The following is a 19,971-nucleotide window of genomic DNA, read 5'->3' as shown; positions in this document are numbered from 1 at the left end:
CTCCAGCCTGTGTGACTGTGTGTGTCTCTAATCACTGTTATCTGATCTGCATGGAGCTGCTCTGCCACTGCAGGTTCAGTTCATTCAGGTTTATCATCTGGACATTTTGTCAATTCCCCTTCCAAATTCCAGAGTCTTTTTCCTTCTTCTTCTTTTCTCTTGCTCTCGTTACTGACTCTCTGAAAACGCCAGAGAAATATAAACCTGTCCACTTCCCTCTGTAAAAGTAGAACATACACCCATTACCACTGATCCACATCACTGTATAAACTGTGTTTTAACAAATGGTTTCATGTAATCACATCAACACAGCAGTAAATAGCTGGTTTTTTCCCACATAGGGACAGTTTGGTACAAAGAGTAACTGTTGACTTCCATCAAACGCCTCACGTGCAGCGCACATGTAAATTGATTTCCGATGTCGGGAATAACAAGGATCTCCTCTGATACAGCCTTTCTCTTGATTGGACATTTCCCTCGGCTGATTCACAAGTCAAGCTGCAGATAAAAGAACCAATAGACTGATGCTGCCGTTTCAACCAATCAGAAGACTGCAGCCAAGTCCTCTGAGATCAGAAATATGTGCGGGTTTGAAACATTGTCCTGGCCACTGGTCCTCCTGAGGAATGCCTGACTCTAATGAGACAAAAATACGATTCCAAAGGTCTGAGGTCAGTGTTTGATGGTCAACACTGACACAGGCCGTGGTTTTTCTTCTTCGTGGTAGCTTCACACTGCAGTCTGTGTGTGCTGGGGTGGAGAGAGTGGAGAGGTTTGACAACTATGGCATCTCTGTGTGAACACAGCAGAGTGAGACGATGCGGTCAGCCCCGCCCCTCTGTAACCTTTCAACCCACAGGTTGTAGTCGTGTTGTATTGTATCACACCTAAGACCAGTAAACTGGGCGTCAGTGGTCCAGCGTCACTGCAGAGGGCGATCACAGAGAGATTCTGCACGACTCCCATCTCTCAGCAGCTGAAAGACATTATCTCCTGTGTGAGTGTGTGTGTGAGACAATGACTCTGAGAAATCATGACTTTAATAACTCATCAGTTGAAGCGACGCACCCGTTCTGCTGTGAGCTGCAGCTTTTCTCTCATTTTCAGTGAAATAATTTCTATAAGAGCCCACGTGCACGTGTTCCAGGCTTCGGCTTCATTGATTGGCCTCGTTTTCAGATGGAAAACAATGCATTCATCTTCCTCACGACGTGCGCAGTTAAGGAGTTTTCTGTAGAAATCCCTGTTTTAGCTGTTGATGCCGTCAAGCCCTCAGTTTGGTCTGCAGGTGCCGTGGCTCCTGTGGCTCCTCGGTGCGTCTGTTAAACTCATAACAAAACAGCATTGTTTTTAATTGATCTTTTTTATATTACTGTTGATCATAAAAAAACAAAACAAAAGGTGGTGGAGCTCTAAAAATGACTAACGCAAAGTACCAGGTGTCAAGTGTTTCCATCTTTAAAACTGGAAAGAAACCAAACATAAAACTTTAATTAATGTGTCGTTAAAATGTGTGAAGTCAGCGACTTCTGCTGTTCAGCATCCAGGAGCTGATGTTTATTTATTTATTTATGTTGAATTATTTAAAGATTTTTCTTCATGGATTTGTTTTTGTTTCAGCCTGAAAAATAGATCGTGGAATTTATGCAGCTCAACACTTGTTGACACGGGTGCATTTTAACCATCGTTGGCGTGTTGCCCTGCATCATGATGACTTCTTTCACAACAAGAAGCAGCAGAAACTCTGAGGACAAAGTGCAGCCTCTGCACTATTCAGTGACATTGAAGAAAAAAACAAAACAAATGTACTCAGAGTTCAAATCTTTATCAGTGTTTTTAAAGATAGTTTTACTACAAGATACTACTAAAGTATCATTGTACTCCTTATTCCTCTGTGGATGTGGAAGGTAATCTGAGCTGACTCTGACAAAGGGCCAGTATGACATCATCGTTATTACACTTATGTAGATGTCCCAAACTCCCCCCGTCTCCATTTTGTGATGTCACAACGTGGGTAATTAAAATAACCCCAAAGCCCTACGCCGACACTACTACCTGTGTGAGGATCAAACATTTGCTTGACTCGTACCTGGCCGTCTAACCTGTCATATACAACCAGAATGCTAAGAGCAGAGCTGCTCATTCAGCACAGCACTTCTATTATGTTATGAACTGGTGTTGACTCTAGAGCTGCTCATTCAGCACAGCACTTCTTTTATGTTATGAACTCCTTCACCTCTGAAGAAGAAGGAGAGGAAGAAGAACTGAACATGAGACTTCAGCTGTAAAGTGCTCCAGCGACCCTTCCCCCAGTTTCGGGTTCCATTTGGTTCTGAGCAGTTAGAGAAGAGCCAGCTCATCTGAGACTTCCTGTTTGGAACATCTGCCCGCTGCAGTTAAAAGTGTTGGTGATGACGACGAGAGCCGTGAAACCAGTGAAGGAGATATCAAGATGTCAAGCTCCGAGCTGCAGAATGAAAAAAAAGGAGGTGAAAACATGGGAGATGGTCCATTAAAGTAAAAGGATCAGTGTCGGAGCAGAAGCATCTCTTCATCACTGGGAGGGTCACCTTTCTAATGAAATACTCCACAGTCGTCCACGTCTCTAGCCTACGGATCTGTGAGAGGAATGGAAAACCCTGAACGCAGCGCTAATCACAGGGGCAGTGCCGAAAACAAACAGCCCCAGCTTGTACCCCGCTGACTAAAGGAGGAGGAGGAGGAGGGGGGGAAACAGAGCTGCTTTTGGATCACACCCTTCTGTTTGGACCATTGAGCTTCATGGTAGTGGCTCCAGCGCTGCATCAGATGGGCTTCACTCCCCCTCTCCCACCCCCACCCCCCACAGCCGGCATCGTTCTGGTTGACACCTACAGAGAACACGTGCTGTTAGGCACCAACGACCACAGAGTAACTGTTTCTTCACTGCTCCACTGCTTTATAGACAAACATAGTTAGACATGAACGCAATCTGAGTTTAATCATTAAAAAAGGCGCGTAATTTAGCTCCAAACGAACAAGGCATCTGATTGGCTGTGGATGGGACGAGTCTCAACAAGTCCACAAACAAATGCAGGGGGATTTACAGATTAAATGCACGTTAGACAATTCACAAATGTATTTTATGAAATTAACAAATATCTTCACATGCATACATTTGTGAATATTCCAAATACATTTGTGAATATTCCAAATACATTTGTGAATATTCCAAATACATTTGTGAATATTCCAAATACATTTGTGAATATTCCAAATACATTTGTGAATATTCCAAATACATTGCTGAATCCTTTCGAGGAAGAAAAAAACACAACGTTTTGAGTCATCACGTCGACATCTGCTACTCACGTCAACAAATCTATATGGATCTGTGTGTATTTACTGTACAGTAGATTGACTTTTGACGTCTGTAAATTCTTCTTTTCACAGGAAGAAGTTCGAAGATATCACCGCTACTGTAACCACAGTGGAGGGCAGGCGCCACCCAAGGTGGAGAGGTGAGATACTGGCCTCGAGGCTCTTCACTGTTTGTCTTCTGATGATGAATATTCATATCATAAATATTTTTTATAATATATTTTGATGAGCAAAATTAAAGGATTTTTATTTTATTTATTTATTTATTTATTTATTTATTTATTTATTTATTTATTTATTTATTTATTTATTTATTTATTTATTTATTTATTTATTTATTTATTTATTTATTTATTTATTTATTTATTTATTTATTTATTTATTTATTTATTTATTTATTTATTTATTTATTTATTTATTTATTTATTTATTTATTTATTTATTTATTTATTTATTTATTTATTTATTTATTTATTTATTTATTTATTTATTTATTTATTTATTTATTTATTTATTTATTTATTTATTTATTTATTTATTTATTTATTTATTTATTTATTTATTTATTTATTTATTTATTTATTTATTTATTTATTTATTTATTTATTTATTTATTTATTTATTTATTTATTTATTTATTTATTTATTTATTTATTTATTTATTTATTTATTTATTTATTTATTTATTTATTTATTTATTTATTTATTTATTTATTTATTTATTTATTTATTTATTTATTTATTTATTTATTTATTTATTTATTTATTTATTTATTTATTTATTTATTTATTTTCTCCAGGAGCCGTCCTTGTAAGAACGAAGAAGACGGAGACAACAGTCCCCACCGTCGTGAGAAACAACAGCAGCTGGAGATCAAGGCTACTGTGTGAGTATCACCTCTGGCTGAGTTTCACTCTTTTATGTGTGTTTTTTATGAGGTTTAACGCCACCACTCACCTTACGATGGCTCTGCAGTATTTGTTTTGTGGAGAGAAATCGATTCATGTGTGAACTGATTGGATTGGGCCTCAGTCGGGGTGTGAGGAGCAGGGTCAAGTGCGTCTGGAGTCGGCGGACCCTCACACACCGCCATCTCAGACCGTATTACTTCAACACGCACCCAGAGTTTATGGCTTTAAGTACGTAGGACAGCACTCGCCTTAGGCTCTCACTTCCTTGAAATTTCAAGATAGAAAAGGAAACGGTTCTGTGGTGAGGAAACATGATTGGAGTGTAGAGAGTAGAAAGGGATCAGAAAGGTCTCTGTGGGATCAGGAGGAGAAAAAATTCAGTTTGTTCCACTTTGTCTCTGCTTCTATGGAGGTGAGAGTGTTTCTCTATTAGCAGTTGACCCTGGACTTAATGCTGGTTTGGGGGATTTTTACAGGAAGAGAAACAGGGCTCCAGGTTTGTGGAGGTGGAGAGGAGAGTTCATCTGAAGTCTGGGGTTTGAACTGAACTGGTTTCAGTCCTTAAGTATGAAACGCTTTACATCCATTTACAGTGTTGGTGTAAGTGACATGTCCTGTTGCTCACAGCATCCAACGTGCCTGGCGAGCAAGAGTGTCCCGCAGGGGGAGCTGTCAGAGAGAAAACAACACCGGTCATCAGCAGGATGAGACGCTGCCCTCAGAGGACTACCAGGACTCTGTGACGACCACCGGTATCTCCACGGTAGGAGTGTGTTCACCTGAAGTTCAGCCTGCAAAGATAAAAGTTGAGCTATCCTACTCACTGTTTGGAAACATTTTGTGCCAGACTGTTGTAGCTAGCGTGAGCTCTGGTTCCTGGACCGCTGTCATTTTACATTTAGGAATTGGAGTACGTACTGTCCTGACAAGAAATGCACAATTTGCGCACAAAAATGCTCATTTCCAAACGACAATTGGAAAGTTAAAAAAAAAACCAAGCCAAGCAATATGGTCTCATTTTGCATCAGTTTTCACAAAACTTTCAAATGAACTTTAATGACATTACTGACACCTACTGGCTGGAGTGTGTGCATCAGTGTTACCAACATATAAGTCTATATTGTCTCCAATTATTTTGAAGAGTGCTTAAATAAGACACCGGACTTTTTCTAATATTTTTCCTATGGCTACCTTGAACACCGTTTTTAGGAAATCAGACTTGAACTTTATTTCAGTATCAACCAGCCGCTTCATTTAACAGTTAATTAACATGCTATTAGCAATGATTAAAAATGATTGTTTACAGTTGACTGTACACAACAACACAGATAAAAGCCCGCCCACACTGAAGACTGATTGGTCTACTCAGCGTAGCTGACAACCAGGAGACCGAGGTTCGTCTGTGCACGGACGGCTGGAGTTAGAGAGTAAACGGGGGAGGGCTGTTTACCTCCCATGTCATCTGAGGGACAGTGGGGGTTGTGCTGGCGGAGGTGCTGGGTGATGCCAGCTGGCACGGTGCCCAGGTGGGTAATTAGCCATTAATTAGGTAAATTTTCAGAGCCGGTTGATTGATTAATGAAGTGCCTCTGCCCTTGTCCTCTCTTGTCTAATTCCCCCGCCTCACTCGCCCCTCTCTCCACTGTGCCAGAGGAGCATGGGGGGGGGGGGAGAATTAAACAGAGCTCACAGGGCATGGCAGCCAAACAAAGATCAGAGGATGAAAAACAAAGAACAGTCTGAGCAGCAGACGAACACCGAGAGGGAACTGTGCAAAGTGGAGCTGAGCTCAGATAAGTGGAGAAATGCAAAACAGATGCTTTCAGACCACCTTCAGTTTCCCTGTGACAAGACACACACACACACACACAGAAGGACGGGCTGCTCTGCTGCGTCCTCAGTCTGTGTAGTAATCAAACTCAGACACACAGGATACCTGCACCGTCCTGCCCACGCTCGGTGCAGAGACCCAGCACAGAGAAACATGATGTCACGTCTGCATGCTAATATGTGTGTGTCTGTGTGTGTGTGTGTGTGTGTGTGTGGGAAGTAAGGTTTCCACCTACTCTCATCTTAGAGAAGAGCTGGAGGAAAAGTAAGATTTCTTGAACAAACAGATGGACTGGTGTCCTGGTGAGAGACCGCCAGCCCTAATGTGTGAGTGTGCTTTGTTTGTAGGTTGTTTGTTCTGCTTGAAGGGGTTTGTTGTTCATTAACACAGCAGCAAATGTCTCACTAATTAGGGAGTTAGTGTAACTTAAAGAGCCCTCAGTCCCATCCATTCATTTCACTAATTCATTTTTAACAACATAAACAAATTGAATATATATATATATATATATATATATATATACACACACATTTATACATGTTATGGTCCTCATTTCCACATTCTTTAACCAATGGTGACATAGTTAGTACTATCAACTGGAGACAACATATCAACCTTGTTTAAATGCACATGTTTTCAGTAGGTGAAAAAGTTCCCAGACAGATGTTCGTTCACACGGTGTCAGTCTTTAAACATGGTAAAATAGTTTTGGTCTACTTCCATCTGATTTGGTTTCCTGTCCCTGAGAGATTTGAAGGAAGTGTATTTCAGTCCTTAGACCAGTCAAAGAAACAAGTTGTGAACTGGTGTCAAAGAGAAGGAATTCTCTGATGGAAAGGCCTTGAAAAAAGCTTTTATATTTTTTGTTAACATTGATTTACCTCAGGAATCGTGCAGAATCATCTGCATACAGAATCATCCATCATTTTCGTCATTTGCTCATTTCCTCTGATAAAACATTTTTTCAGTGGCTAATTTTAAGCCTGATACTAAGAAGACAGAGAGGGCAGTCTTGACCGTTGTTGTCGTGTCCAGTTTTAGCCTAATTCTTTCATAGTGATTACTCCTTTATTGTGGTTTGTCTTTTCCACTCGAATGTTCAAATTCACACGGTTTCAGTCGCCTGTTACTGTTGGCTTCCCTGAAGGACAGACATTCACTAGTGTAAGGTCAGGGTCCCTGTGTGTGTGTGTGTGTGTGTGTGTGTGTGTGTTCAAACATTCATGCATATTTCATTGGACTCTGATAGTGAGCACACACACGTGCACGCTCACTCACAGGAAGAAGATAAAACACTGCAGCAGTGAGGTTTGTCTTCCTCATCTGCTCACCCCCCCCCCCCCCCCCCCCCCCCCCCCCTCTCCCCCTCCTGCCCCCCCCCCCCCCCCCACCCCACTCTCCCTCTCAACATCTCCCAGAAAACATCTGTGTTTCTCTTTTTGCCTGCTTGTCTTTTACTCTCTGTCCCAGAGTAGCTGCATGTCTGGAGATTGTCAGTCCAAGTCGTTTGAAGCCCCAGAACCAAATTTATTATTTATACACCCAGGGGTCACGACCCCCCCACCCCACGCCCCCCGCCCTGGTTTGGTCAGTACTGGTCAGCTGATGGTAAATCATTAGATTGCACTGGTCAACCTACAGGGACTGCTGTGTGATNCCCTCTGCTGTAACATCCTCTCAGGTGAAGCTTGATATTAAACATCCCTTCTCTTAGGAGTAGTTGAATTTTTATTTTGGTTAAAAGCACATATTGGATTTCCTGCCCAGACTGGGATGACAGGATTGATGCAACTGTCACATCCGTGACATTCTTCAATATCAGCTACACGCTCACATGGCTAACTCAGCATAGAATCTGCATCGCACAGTTTTAGTTTGTTGTTTTGGAAAGGCTGTGATAGTTTTTTTATTTATTTTTTGTGTTATGTTTTCTTTTTCGTTGTTTCTGTAGGACTATAGGCACGATGATATATTGACTTTTTATTTTAAACAACTGTCAACATAGTAAACACACGATGCTGCTACATCTTAACATCAGGTTTCTAAAGTGGGAACAGAAGGGTCTACATTTGGAATCACTAGAGATAAATAAAAATAAAATGAACCAACACTTTGATCTTCCTGTTTTCGCCTGTTGGTTACCATTAGTCTGACGTCTGAAGGTTTAAGGACTGGATCAGACCAGTCACGTCTGCTCTACCCAATGGCCCAGTCTGGAAAATGTGTCCAACGTTGGGTCATTACCGTTTCTGAGAACCATTTCTGAAAACATGTCAAGTGTTAATATTGGACAGAACCATTAGCACACATGGATGGATACTGACTGAAGTACTTGAGTCAACCCTGACATTCCGAGCCGAGCCAGGCCTCCTGGGAGAGTAGAGCCTGGTAATTAGATTTCTTTTTAATTTTTCAGTGACGCAGACCAGTGATCAAAGGACTCCAGATGGGAAAAGCTTTGGTGTCAAACCTGTCATTTATCAGCGCTGCAGGGCAGCCAATCACTGATGCCATGATTTTAATGGAAGATATAAAGTCAGTCAGATAGAAGTGGGCGGAGCCAACACAGAACTGCCTGGCTTGTTGTGTTTGTTTGCTAGTTGTGTGTATGTGTGTATGTTGTGTTAGTTTTTATTAGTTGTGTGTGTGTACGTGTACGTGTGTGTATGTGTGTGTTGACATTGATCTCTTCCTATCAGTGAGGCTTGTTTGCACATCGCTCTCCTCCTTCTTCACCGCTCAGGCCGAGGGAAAGTGTTGGTGTAAGCGTTCCTGCAGGAGAGATCGCTCTCTCATCTCACACACCCAAACCTGGCCTTCATCCTCTCCTCTACCTCCTCCCACTCCTTAATCTCCCTTCTCTACCTTCACACCGTGTCATCCCCTGCTCCCCCCTCTCGCTGCCTGTCGACGTGCACAGGCATAAACACGTGCACTTTCACAGACACGCGCCCAGGCGCCTGTACGTGCAGACAGATGCTAACAGATTGCTTGTTTTATTGGTGACAGTCGGTGTCTCATTTGAAATGAATTTATATACCTCTGCCTGGGAGTTGGCATCGATCGGGCTTAACTCATTTAACAGCCATGACATTTGCCTACGAGCTTATTACAGCCGTCACAGACTGTGGCCGGGCTGGCTTCCTGAGAGACACTAACTCTCACATTTGTATCCCTTAGAAAAGAACAAATTCGATTGCCTGCGCAAAACATAAACTCCAGGGGAAAAATCCACAGGCACGAAGGCATGCATATTGAATTAAACACCTGTTCTCTGTGAGCAGTGTTTACTGTAGTGGCAGCAGTCAAACCGCCTGCTCATAAACACACGACATGTGAAGTCCTTCCTCAGGAAAAGCTTCAAGTCTTTTTTTGTCGTTCCCACCAGTTCAGTTCATTAATCCTGATTCAAAACAATATTCATTGGTTTGAGAATTTGCTTTTATTGAATATTAAACTGACAGAAATTGACAAGACTATATTGTGGATAAAATATGTCCATTCTGTTTTAAGGCATCTATACCATATCACAGTAAAACAGTGAATTCCTACTTAGATGACTGTGTACATGACATTAGTACTTACCATAACACAGAGCGAGTATTCATTTCCTCTCCTCTGTTTTTAGCTCAGACTCTGAAACCTTCATCATAATAATTCAGAATTATTAAGCCAACGTTGGTCTAAATAAATCCTACACCAGCACAGAAGCTCAAGCCTCGGATCTAATGCTTGGAAATGGCCATTGATTTTTGTGAAAGGCTCACTGGGAAAAAGAAAAAAAATCTTTTGTGGAAATGTATCATTGCTGTGAGGCAGGGAGATCTGATGTCTCCAGGTGGAGAAGAGAACTCTGCACCAGGGTCTTCATGACCCCACACTGGAGTAGGTGTGGCTGCAGGTGTGTCGAAGGACTAGGTATGATTACTACTTGGGTGGTACAGGTGCTGTTATTTACTATTATTATACATATTTTATGATGCCTCATGATGAAAGAGTCGGTTCCATAGTGTAGTGGTTAGCACGCCTGCTTTGGAAGCAGAGAGCAGAGAATCCTGGGATTGATTCCCAGAGGAACCACGTCCCTGGTGCTTGCTAGGGGCAGCCTGTTTCCAGCATATCTGCTGCTAACACAATGATTTCCCAAATATGGGATCAATATAGTACAAATAGTTCTTATTAAACCAACAGAGCAGTAGAGGAGGACACACAGTAGAGCAGCTCTTACAGCAGTCTGCTCTCAGCTTTTGTAGATGGGAATATTGTGGAGCCCAAATTAATACACTCACAGCTGTTGCCTCGAAACTTTACTGAACTTGATTTAAAACACTCTAACAGAACAGCTACTCATGGAGATAGAACAACAGATCAGTGTAATGTTCCCTCTGTGAGACGTCAAAAGAAAATATGGAAAATTAAATTAATTCGTAGTGCTCCCCTGACCTCCCTGCAATACCTCCATGCCCCCAACAGGGACCTGCCCCCCACTTTAGGAACAACAATATGAAGTATGAAGACTTTAAGAGGTGAATGGAAATTAAATCACTTTGTTTTTCTGACAATTCTTTCCTCACTTAAACACAACACGTGATGCCGAGTCCCTCCTTTAATTACAGCTGGCTGTCTGTGATAAGAGCCACGGTTCCTGCTGCTGGATGGGGGTTTGATGGGTCGGTGACGTCTCCCTGCAAACCTGCGGGGCCTTTAATTGTTGATTTATTGTCTGAACATGACATTTAACTGACAGTATTTAAACCAAACAAGCACATTGTTGCATGTCAACATGGATGTGAGGCAGTAAAAACACGTGCAGCGACTGTAACGTCACATCAATCTTCAGTATGTGACTCCTCACCATCTGCAGCAGTAATAACAGCCTGTACTACAGGCGGAAGACGCTCAGGTTGTATTACAGCCTGCTTCTGTCTGCACACACACACACACACACACACCTCCGCCCAGTTCTTATTCAGTCTCTCTCCTCCTGTCCCTCCTTTTCTCATATTCTTTCTCTGACCGTCCTTTTGAAACTCCATCTTCCTCGTCTCCACCTCCTTCAGTCTCCTTCACAGGAGGCTCATTGCTGTCTTTAGTCCGTCTAATACCAAGATGGACTCACATCCTATGGTCAGGGTGTCAGGGTGAGATCTCTGGAGTGGTGGTGGTGGTGGGGGGGTTGATCTCCTCTCTGCCAAGTTCAGACAGGAAACTGACAACGCTGATTTCATCCCCTTTCTTTTACTCCCCCTTCTACTCCTCCTCCTCCCCCTCCTCTGTTCTTCAGCCATCTATTATTAATGTCCATTATCCAGATTCCAGATTAGATGTTTGACTTCACATATCGGCCCCTGCAGGAAGTCTTTAGTTGTGTTTTTGTAATCTGATCCTTAGCGCAGTGCTCGTTTGATTGTCACTGAAAGAGCTTACTGCTTAAATACATGTCGTTTCCTTTCCTCCCCTGTAGAGGTTGCTAACAATGCAGTAGTAGAAGTGATACACTATTATTGTGTCATGTAATTCAGAGGTTCTCATCCTGTTTGACCTGTGACCGCATTTTAACATCTTCTGTTATATGCACCTGGAGACCCCAGTTGCATAAAACACCAACAACAACAATGAGTCAGAACTTATTTTTTTCTTTCATAAAATCCATACTTTCTATATCATTAATATCACATCCTTGGTTCAGACAAACCAAAGTGACTCTGTGCTGTTAGGAGCTCATTCATTGGTTGTTTGATTTTCTTGCACGTCACTAAACTCCGTCCATAGAGGAGCTGTTCGTCATTCATCAATCTTAAGGAAAATAAGTGAACCAGCAGCTCCTCCCTTGCTCCTCAAAGTCGATGCTGTGTCAGCTGAATCTGCCGTGGCTGTCATTACGTTCAGGGGAAAATACTTATCACCGCTTTAACTGGATTATTGACATTTCAGACATCAAAGGACGATTAACGTTGTCTTCTAAGGACACGATGCTGTTGTCTCTACAAAGACATGCCTCTAAAGTAATTACATTGAAAACTGTAAGTGTTTAAGACCAGCAGTGGTGTCATCTTAGAAGGAGTCCAGTCATCTTTGTGGGCTGTTACTTAATCTTTACTAATATCTAATGGATTTACAGCAGCATTTATCAAAATGTAGGTGTCAGGTGTTCTGACGGATGGGTGCAAGGTGGGGGTGGAGTTCCATCAGGGGTCAGGTCAGGCAGGGGGCTCTATGGGTTATGATGTATGCAGATGACATTGTTATCTGTGGTGAGAGTTTGGAGCAGGTGGAAGAAAAACCTGGAGAGGTGGAGGTTTGAAGGAGTGAGGTGAGTGGAACGATAAAGGTGTGAGTAAAAACAACCACTGTGGAGGTGGACAGTGCACGAAGGAGGTGAAGAAACGAGGCTGTCAGTGGTGACATGTGACAGAATAATAGACAGTAGTGAGATGATGCTATGATGTATGGTTTAAAGACAGTGGCTGTGACAAAAAGACCAAAGGAGGTGGAGGAGATGAAGATGCTGAGATCTTCACTGTAACACGGAGAATGTGGCGACCCCTGGGGGGAGCAGCTGAAAAAAGAAGATGAGGACAAAGATGAAGGTCGCAGTATATGGGTTCCACCCCTGACTTTGGTGAAACAGTTGCCAAGTCTTGCACCTGTTTGGACCTCCCACTGAGAGCCAACCTGGGGAGCTCTTCATCTTTTACAGAAGTCCAACTACATTTGTCACATTGTGTCTGAACTTGTGTGTTGTTGTATCCAAGTATGAATTTTTAATATCATAACATGTGTTAACGTTGCCGGTGGATGCTGTGGAGATGTCCTGTGGGTGGATGTTCTCACTGGCACATTTGATCTGGTTCTGATTTTCTCGGCACTGTTTGATCTTGGAGTCAGCGGTGGAGGGAGGAGGAGATGGAGGAGATGGAGGAGTTGTTCTGCGGTCGGATAATGAGTATCTGTTGTTTGTAGCTCCACAACAACAGTGCAACAGTGAAAAGGGTAACACAGTTATTGTGTACACATTAGTGAGTACTGTGTTTCTGTTGCTGGATGCAACTGTGCTGATACTGAGTCGGAGAAACTTCTGTGCCCAAAAGCGTTCACTTTGAAGTTGTGCCTTTGTCTGTGATGAGCCGTTTGATCTTTGAAGCCACTGTCAACGCACCAGTATTTGCATTGTTCAGATATAGAGGTTCTGTACCAGCCTGTGTATGTGTGTGTCCTGTCTCAGCCCTGTGGGGATTTAAAGTTTGGTCCAATCATCTTTATACACTGCAGTGTCCAAACTTTTGCAGAAAAAAGGATAAAACTTTAAGTGTCCAGTCACATCAAACCTCCCACTCACACAAAAAACATTTTTATAATTGTTGGTCTCATAAAGTTTGATTGTAATTTTTAAAACATGACGTTACTTTGTAGAAGGAGAGCTGGAACCTTCTGAGACCTGTAGAGAATCTTACTCATTCTTGGCAACTCACCCTGTAACTACATTCAACAGCAGAGATGGTTGTACCCCGTTCTTATTTATCATCCATGGTTCAGACCAAAAGTAATAAAAACGTTTTTAATTAAAATATTGCCAAGAAGAAGTGAGAAAATCTAATTGTAGAACAATCCAAATTGTGAGCTTTATTGGGGTTTTTCATGTCTTGTTTCCTCCAGTCCCAAAATTATGAAAAATACAACCATCGTGTGAATATGAGTGTGATTGTTTTCTCCTCTAGTGGCACAATGACAAGGTAGAGAACTGTCTCCTTAGTTAACACTAAGAGGATTAGGAGTGGAACAGAGAAATAATTCAAATTGTGCGTAAATGCAGTTGAAGAGTAGAAAGTCATTCCTTTTTTACTCTGTTTGAACTCAAATAAAAACTCCCACAAAAACATGTGTCCAAGAGCCAAGACTAACAAAACAACAGGCCAGACCTCAGACATGTTTTTATTTTTTAAAAGTATTCTGCTAAAAAGCATGATAACGTCCACCCTGCTGCTCTTCACACAACATCACAACATCATCGTCGATGCAGGGGTTAGTCCAGCAGGCACCACTCTCACTTTTGATGGATAACAACAAGATCCTCAAAGAGCTCTTTGGACACAGCACACCTAAATGTCTCACGGCTAAACCTCAAAGCTATCACTTATCTAGATCTTCACTTCCTGTCTGTTGTGAAACATTTTAAAACTGTGTCAGCTCCTGGACAGTTTTCTCCTGATCCCTGCTCTGTCAACATCCCAGACGTTTGTGGGCTTTAAACCAGTGATGAGGGTCATTTTAGGACACAGCGTCGAAGTGTCAAAGGTTGTCACTGGAGGCAAATTTGTGACTGGACTGTTAGGATGAATAAATCAAACTTGACTTATGGTCTGCAGTGATGCGGCTTCATTTTCATCTAACGTCAGTTTATGGTCTCAGGGACATCTGACATAAACCTGGCAAAATTCCTGTTTTTTGCCTGGCAATTATTTTGTAAACCTGGCAAAATTCCTGTTTTTTGCTGGGCAATTATTTCGCCCCAGAATGTGTGTGTGTGAGGGTGTGTGGTTTACAGTTGGCAGACAGAGAAGTGCAGTACTAGCAATAATGTGGACATTATACTAATAAATCACTGGGACAACACTCATCAGTGTCAAGTACTTGGTCAGTAACTGAAGGTCTGTTATTAGAGAAGATTATTTTACTCCCCAGAGGGAGGAGGAGCTGCTGCGCACTGGTGAATAGTTAATGTTTAGTCCAATCGGGACCAAACTTTGCACATCAAGCTGCTATTTGTCTTTCGATGTCTCTTCTCCGACAGGTTCTGTGTCATTTAGCACACCGACATTAAGCCCATTAACTGGAAAACATATAAAACATAACTACGATGATCTTGTAGTCTCAATTTAGGCATAATTTACTTTCTCAATGTTGAACCTGGACCTGTTTAGTTGAAATCAACACTGATATACTCACAGGAATTGAAGAATGATACACATAAGGATCTTCTTCAACAGCTCTGATTTTTCTTATTGATTTGCTAGTATTTAATTTATTTTTTAATTTTTATATTTTTACAAAACTTTTTTTTAAATTGTGTAATTAGATAATTTCCCATGGTACACCTGGTGACAGACACACTAATGTACCGAATCACAGTGGTTGGAATTCACTGGTTCAACAGGCTCCACTGCTGTGGGAAGGTATCCCATCAGACAGTGATCTGTGATCAACAGCAAACCTGAGCGTCTCTGTCTGTCTTAGATCAACCACTGCAGGTAAAGTAAGGAGAGAGATCTGAACATCCAGCTCTAGAGGAGAACAGAGCAGAACCAAACCAAGCTCCAGTGTCAATACCACATTACAGGGACGGAGTCCAACGGTTTAGAGGTGGTCGATAGTCTGAAAACTCTAATCTGGACAATATAATCTCTGCAGATTAGCAGAGAAAGTAGCTGCTACACAGAGAGGGAATTGTCCAACACACAGTATATGACAGATAGGATTACGTTCAGGCCACCACATTGCTGTGTCATTGTTATTTGTAGACTCACAGTACAGTATACGTCAGTATCACAGTAGAAACACAGGTTCACAATACTGTGATAGGTGAAATGTTTTCCCAGAATTAAATTGTTTTTTTCTTAAAAAACCCTATAGTATCGCATTATATTGCAGTATATCGCAGTATATTGCAGTATATCGCAGTATATCGCAGTATATCGTATCCTTGCCCCAGTAATGTGATACGTATTGTATCGCCAGATTTTTGCCAATACACGTCATGTCCCTCTCAGGTTAAAATATTGCATAACGTGATAGGAAAGTTTCAGACTGCATTACAGAGGGTGTCCAGTAGGGGGATAAAGGAGACGCACGGGTGTGTAATATAGCTGCGGGAAGTAAAATGATTTCATCATTTTTGAGTCTGTTCAGGTGTGGAGACCATGAGTGTCTGTCGCTCTGGTTCAACACTGCCGGCACCGTCACAGCAGAGCTGAGAATGAATTAAGCCCAGGTTACGTCAGGTTGGGGCGAACGGCAATTGGATGGAAGAGGGTGACCTTAGAGTGCAAGAGGGAGGGGCAATATGGAGGAGGTGGGGTAAATATGAGGGGTCAAGGTTGTGGATAGCCTTAATGTTATCAGGAGGATTTGAAATGCAACACTGGAGTTAACCTGGAGGGCTCTGTGGTGATGGATGGATGGAGCGTTGGTGTCATTGGATTTGGATTAGGTTGGACAATCCATTCACACTAACTTTCACACCTAGAGTAGGATTACAGTGAGGAAGAAGATGGTGGGAGGTTACCATCGGGAATCAAAGCAGTGACCTGATGTTTAATTAAACATTTACTTTAATTTCTCAAAATAAAATCAATTTTAATAAACCCTCCAATTTAATAAAAAAAATCACATCCAGTTCCCTAGTGGTTCCAGGGTGAAAGTATTTTAAAGAACACGGAGCAGAAAACCTAAGAACTTCACATTGCCTGCACTAATCTCCGTCCATTCTTCTTTTCTCTCTCACTCTGGATGTGGAGGCGTTTAATTCTCCACCCACACTGCTCTCTGTGTCTCTGAGGTGAATAAGACAAACAGTGAAATCCAATTTCTCTAATCTTGACTTTTTATTTCTGGCTCTTCATGATGTGCACATAAAACTAAAGGGGAATTAAACTGGCTAGTCCCACAGTCTGACACACAGACAGAGACAAACATCCACACACTGCTCCACCGTTGTACCAGTAGAACCAGGTGACCTGCGTTCACTCTATCACCTGTACAACGAAAACACATCTGAGGTCATTGGAGGGTGTCTTTGTCACATGTCCACTGGCAACTCGTGCACAAGTGAAAGTGAGGTCCACCCTCTGTGGTCCACTCTCTGGGGTGTTGACTGGATGTTGCAGTGACCCACTATCGCCCCCTTCAGGTGGACAGGTAGTTAGTAATTCTGTGGAGCAGACTCACCGGTCAGAACTTTCAGGATAGTATTTTTTAATAGTATTCTTCCGTCTTGTTTGGTGTTTCTTGTTCCACCTTAAACCATGTTCTAGAACCTGGTTCTCAGTGGAACTGCAGAACGAGGTTGGAATAAGAAGATCACAGCGATGTGTGGAGGTGGTCAGGTTGTACTCCAGCTTCACTCAGAGGGTTAGCTTCCTGGTCCACTCTAACTGGACCATAGGTGTGAATGGGAGTGTGATTGGTCCTTTGTGACCCTGTGACTTCATGGTCAACTCTCAGGATTGGCTGCAGCTTCTCGTGACCTTAAACATTATCGAGGAAGTAAAATTTCCAAGTGCATTTTTTTTTTGTTTAAATTTGATTTTGTTGTTGTTGTTGTTTGTAACAGAGTTTAATGGAGTTTCAAACCAAAGTCTGTGAATGTGTTGGAGTAGAAGGGTGGAGGAGGGGCTGGCTGACAGTCTGATCCAGAAAAGTGTGTCTCCTGCAGTAAAGTTTGGGGAAAGACATTACATCTGGCTGACAGTCTGATCCAGAAAAGTGGGTCCTGCAGTAAAGTTTGGGGAAAAACTGCATTACATCATCACTAACCAGTAATGATGAGTTTTGTGGAATGTTCTATTTCCATGTGGTGGAGTTTGTTTTCCCCACCTGTGTTATCGTCTCCACCAAACAAGGAGACATTTGACCTGTAACCACGACAGTGTTAACAGTTCAGACGTGGATCACACATCTGTATCTTCCACATCAGCCAAATAGATGAGTTGATGGATAATTCAGGAGCCTGGAAGGAGAGAGTCTCTCTCAGTGACAGTGGAGCCGCTGGCTGAAGTGTACCGACTCTGTGCTGGTTATATTTAGCTCCTTGTGTCCCAGATGGCTGTGTGAGCACACAGTGGCCTGGCACAGCAGACTATTCTGGTGAGCGCCGCGGACATGGCCAGCGTTTCCAGCCTCTCTCGTCTAGACAGGACCATTTCCTCAGTGGTAATGGTGTGCTCGGGCTGAAATGTTTCTCATCCAAATGATGTAATGTGTGTCCTAGGAATTCTTTCCATTTTGAGGCTTAAAAATAAAACCACTCTCCTCTCTCTTTTTTTCTCCGCTTTGTCTCTTCTTGTGCATCTTTTCCTCGTCACCTTCAGTCTCTCTGGGTTTCTTTTTTTTTCCCCAGAGTTTGTTCTTCGAAAAAACTGTCTGGATGAAAACGGGTTGGAAAGATGGTTTTTTTTTGTCCTTTTCTTGAAACAGTGTGTGATGTTCCTTCTGATCCCTCAGAGTGTTTGAAGCTGCATTACATCAGCCTCTCCATCTTACCTCCACAGTATGTCTGTCACTGTGCATCCCAGTGAGGAAGACCAAGGTTTAGCTGAGCCATTGATTTTTCCCAACATTCACTTTGGCAGGCACATGTTATTAGAGCTGGAAAACTTCCATACGCTCACGCCAGGACGGTAAAGTATGGACATTAATGCATGGCTGCGCCTACGTAAGTCTTACAGGTACACGTGTGTGTGTGTGTACACTGCTCCAGATTACATCAGTATATTGTGCTGCTGCTGCTGCTGCTGCTGCTGCTGCTGCTGCTGCAGAAACACTGAGGCTTTCTTCTCTGCATTATAGATGAGGAGGCTGTGAGCAGCTTGTTTGCTTTCAAAATTAACTTTTTCTCCTCCACCTTCTACTTTTCTCTCCTCCACCTTGGTCTTCTCTATCCTTCATCTTTGTCCCCACTTTCCTCCACTTTATTCTCTCTTCCTCACCTTCTTCTCTCTCCTCCACCCTCGTCTTCTCTCTCCTCCTTTCTTGCTCTACATCAGCCTCTGTGCAGAGTTCTGGGTTCAACCACTCTTGGCAGTTTAAAAGCAGCCCAGCTCTTTACACCAGCGTTGTTTTATTTTCACGTTTGTGTCCAAAAGGCTCTCTCCAGGTTCTCAGTGTGTGTGAGAGCAGCTCTCATCTTTAATACATGCTGCCCTCTCTCTGTGAGCACCACCCTCTGAGTTAGGACGCTGTGCTGCCCACAAGTCTCCAGCAGACTGCAGTTAGCACACACACACAGACATACACACACACTCACACAAATACACACAAACACAGGCACATCCTACCTACTCACAATTCTTTAGGGCAGCGTTTCCCAAACTGGGGGGCGGGGTCCAGACAGCATTGCAAATGAATTCAAATGTCACTATTTTTTTATACGCCCCACAGTGGAAACATTTTACAGGTGTACAGTTTAATTTTTTTTGTGCGGGTTGGGGGCGTGGGGGGGTGACGAAAAATTTCTGAACCACTGACTTCAGGTTAATAACATTAACATAGAATTAGAAGATCCAGATCAATAGATTGATTCTGATTCTGAGTATCTGCTGCTGTAGAACTCACAAAGTCAAATGTGTTCTAGACTGTTTGTAGAATCAGAAATGGACAGAGGGTTTTCCACTCTGTCAGGAATGCTGCGGCAGGCTGTGATAGTGAGATTCACATTCACAGCAGCAGGAGGATCTCTAGGATCCAGGGATGGAGAGTTCCATCTCTCTTGAGGATGCAGGAGAGGCTGTGGTTAATCCGAGGGTTTTCCTGCTGCATTCCCACATTAGCTCACGGTGATACAATCCACTTTGGAAAAGGAGAACATCTACAGAAGCCCTGGCAGAGATTGGACTTCTGGAGTAGAGTCCCCTCAGAGAATCTCAGATGATTTCCCAGATGTCAGTCATCGTCTGTAGCAGTTGTTTTCTCCTCTTTCTTGGTCTATTTTTACTCCCGTCTCTGACATCCTGCAGCTCCATTTATGTTCAGATAAAACACATAATGCACGAGCTGCTAATGAGCACTGTGGACTTGTGTGTTGTTTCCTGCTTTCAGTCAGAAACTATAAGCAGTGACATGGGCCTTATAAACACACCCCCTACCTCAACCGC

At 42.5% G+C, this 19,971-nt stretch overlaps 1 protein-coding gene across 1 annotated transcript in view; it reads left to right on the top strand.

Annotated features, from left to right (window-relative positions):
* schip1 (schwannomin interacting protein 1) overlaps positions 1-19,971 on the top strand; it is a 162,488-nt gene that overhangs the window by 3,702 nt on the left and 138,815 nt on the right. Inside the window, exons 3-5 of the mRNA XM_017031982.2 lie at positions 3,433-3,500; positions 4,161-4,247; positions 4,900-5,035. Of these exons, the coding sequence (XP_016887471.1) occupies positions 3,433-3,500; positions 4,161-4,247; positions 4,900-5,035 (291 nt within the window). The remainder of the gene's footprint in view (positions 1-3,432; positions 3,501-4,160; positions 4,248-4,899; positions 5,036-19,971) is intronic.

The sequence above is a fragment of the Cynoglossus semilaevis genome, chromosome 4 (assembly GCF_000523025.1).
Source record: "Cynoglossus semilaevis isolate Cse_v1.0 chromosome 4, Cse_v1.0, whole genome shotgun sequence".
Classification (NCBI taxonomy): domain Eukaryota; kingdom Metazoa; phylum Chordata; class Actinopteri; order Pleuronectiformes; family Cynoglossidae; genus Cynoglossus; species Cynoglossus semilaevis.
The sequence above is the reverse complement of the archived record's forward strand: the minus strand, read 5'-3'. Positions and strand labels throughout refer to the sequence as shown.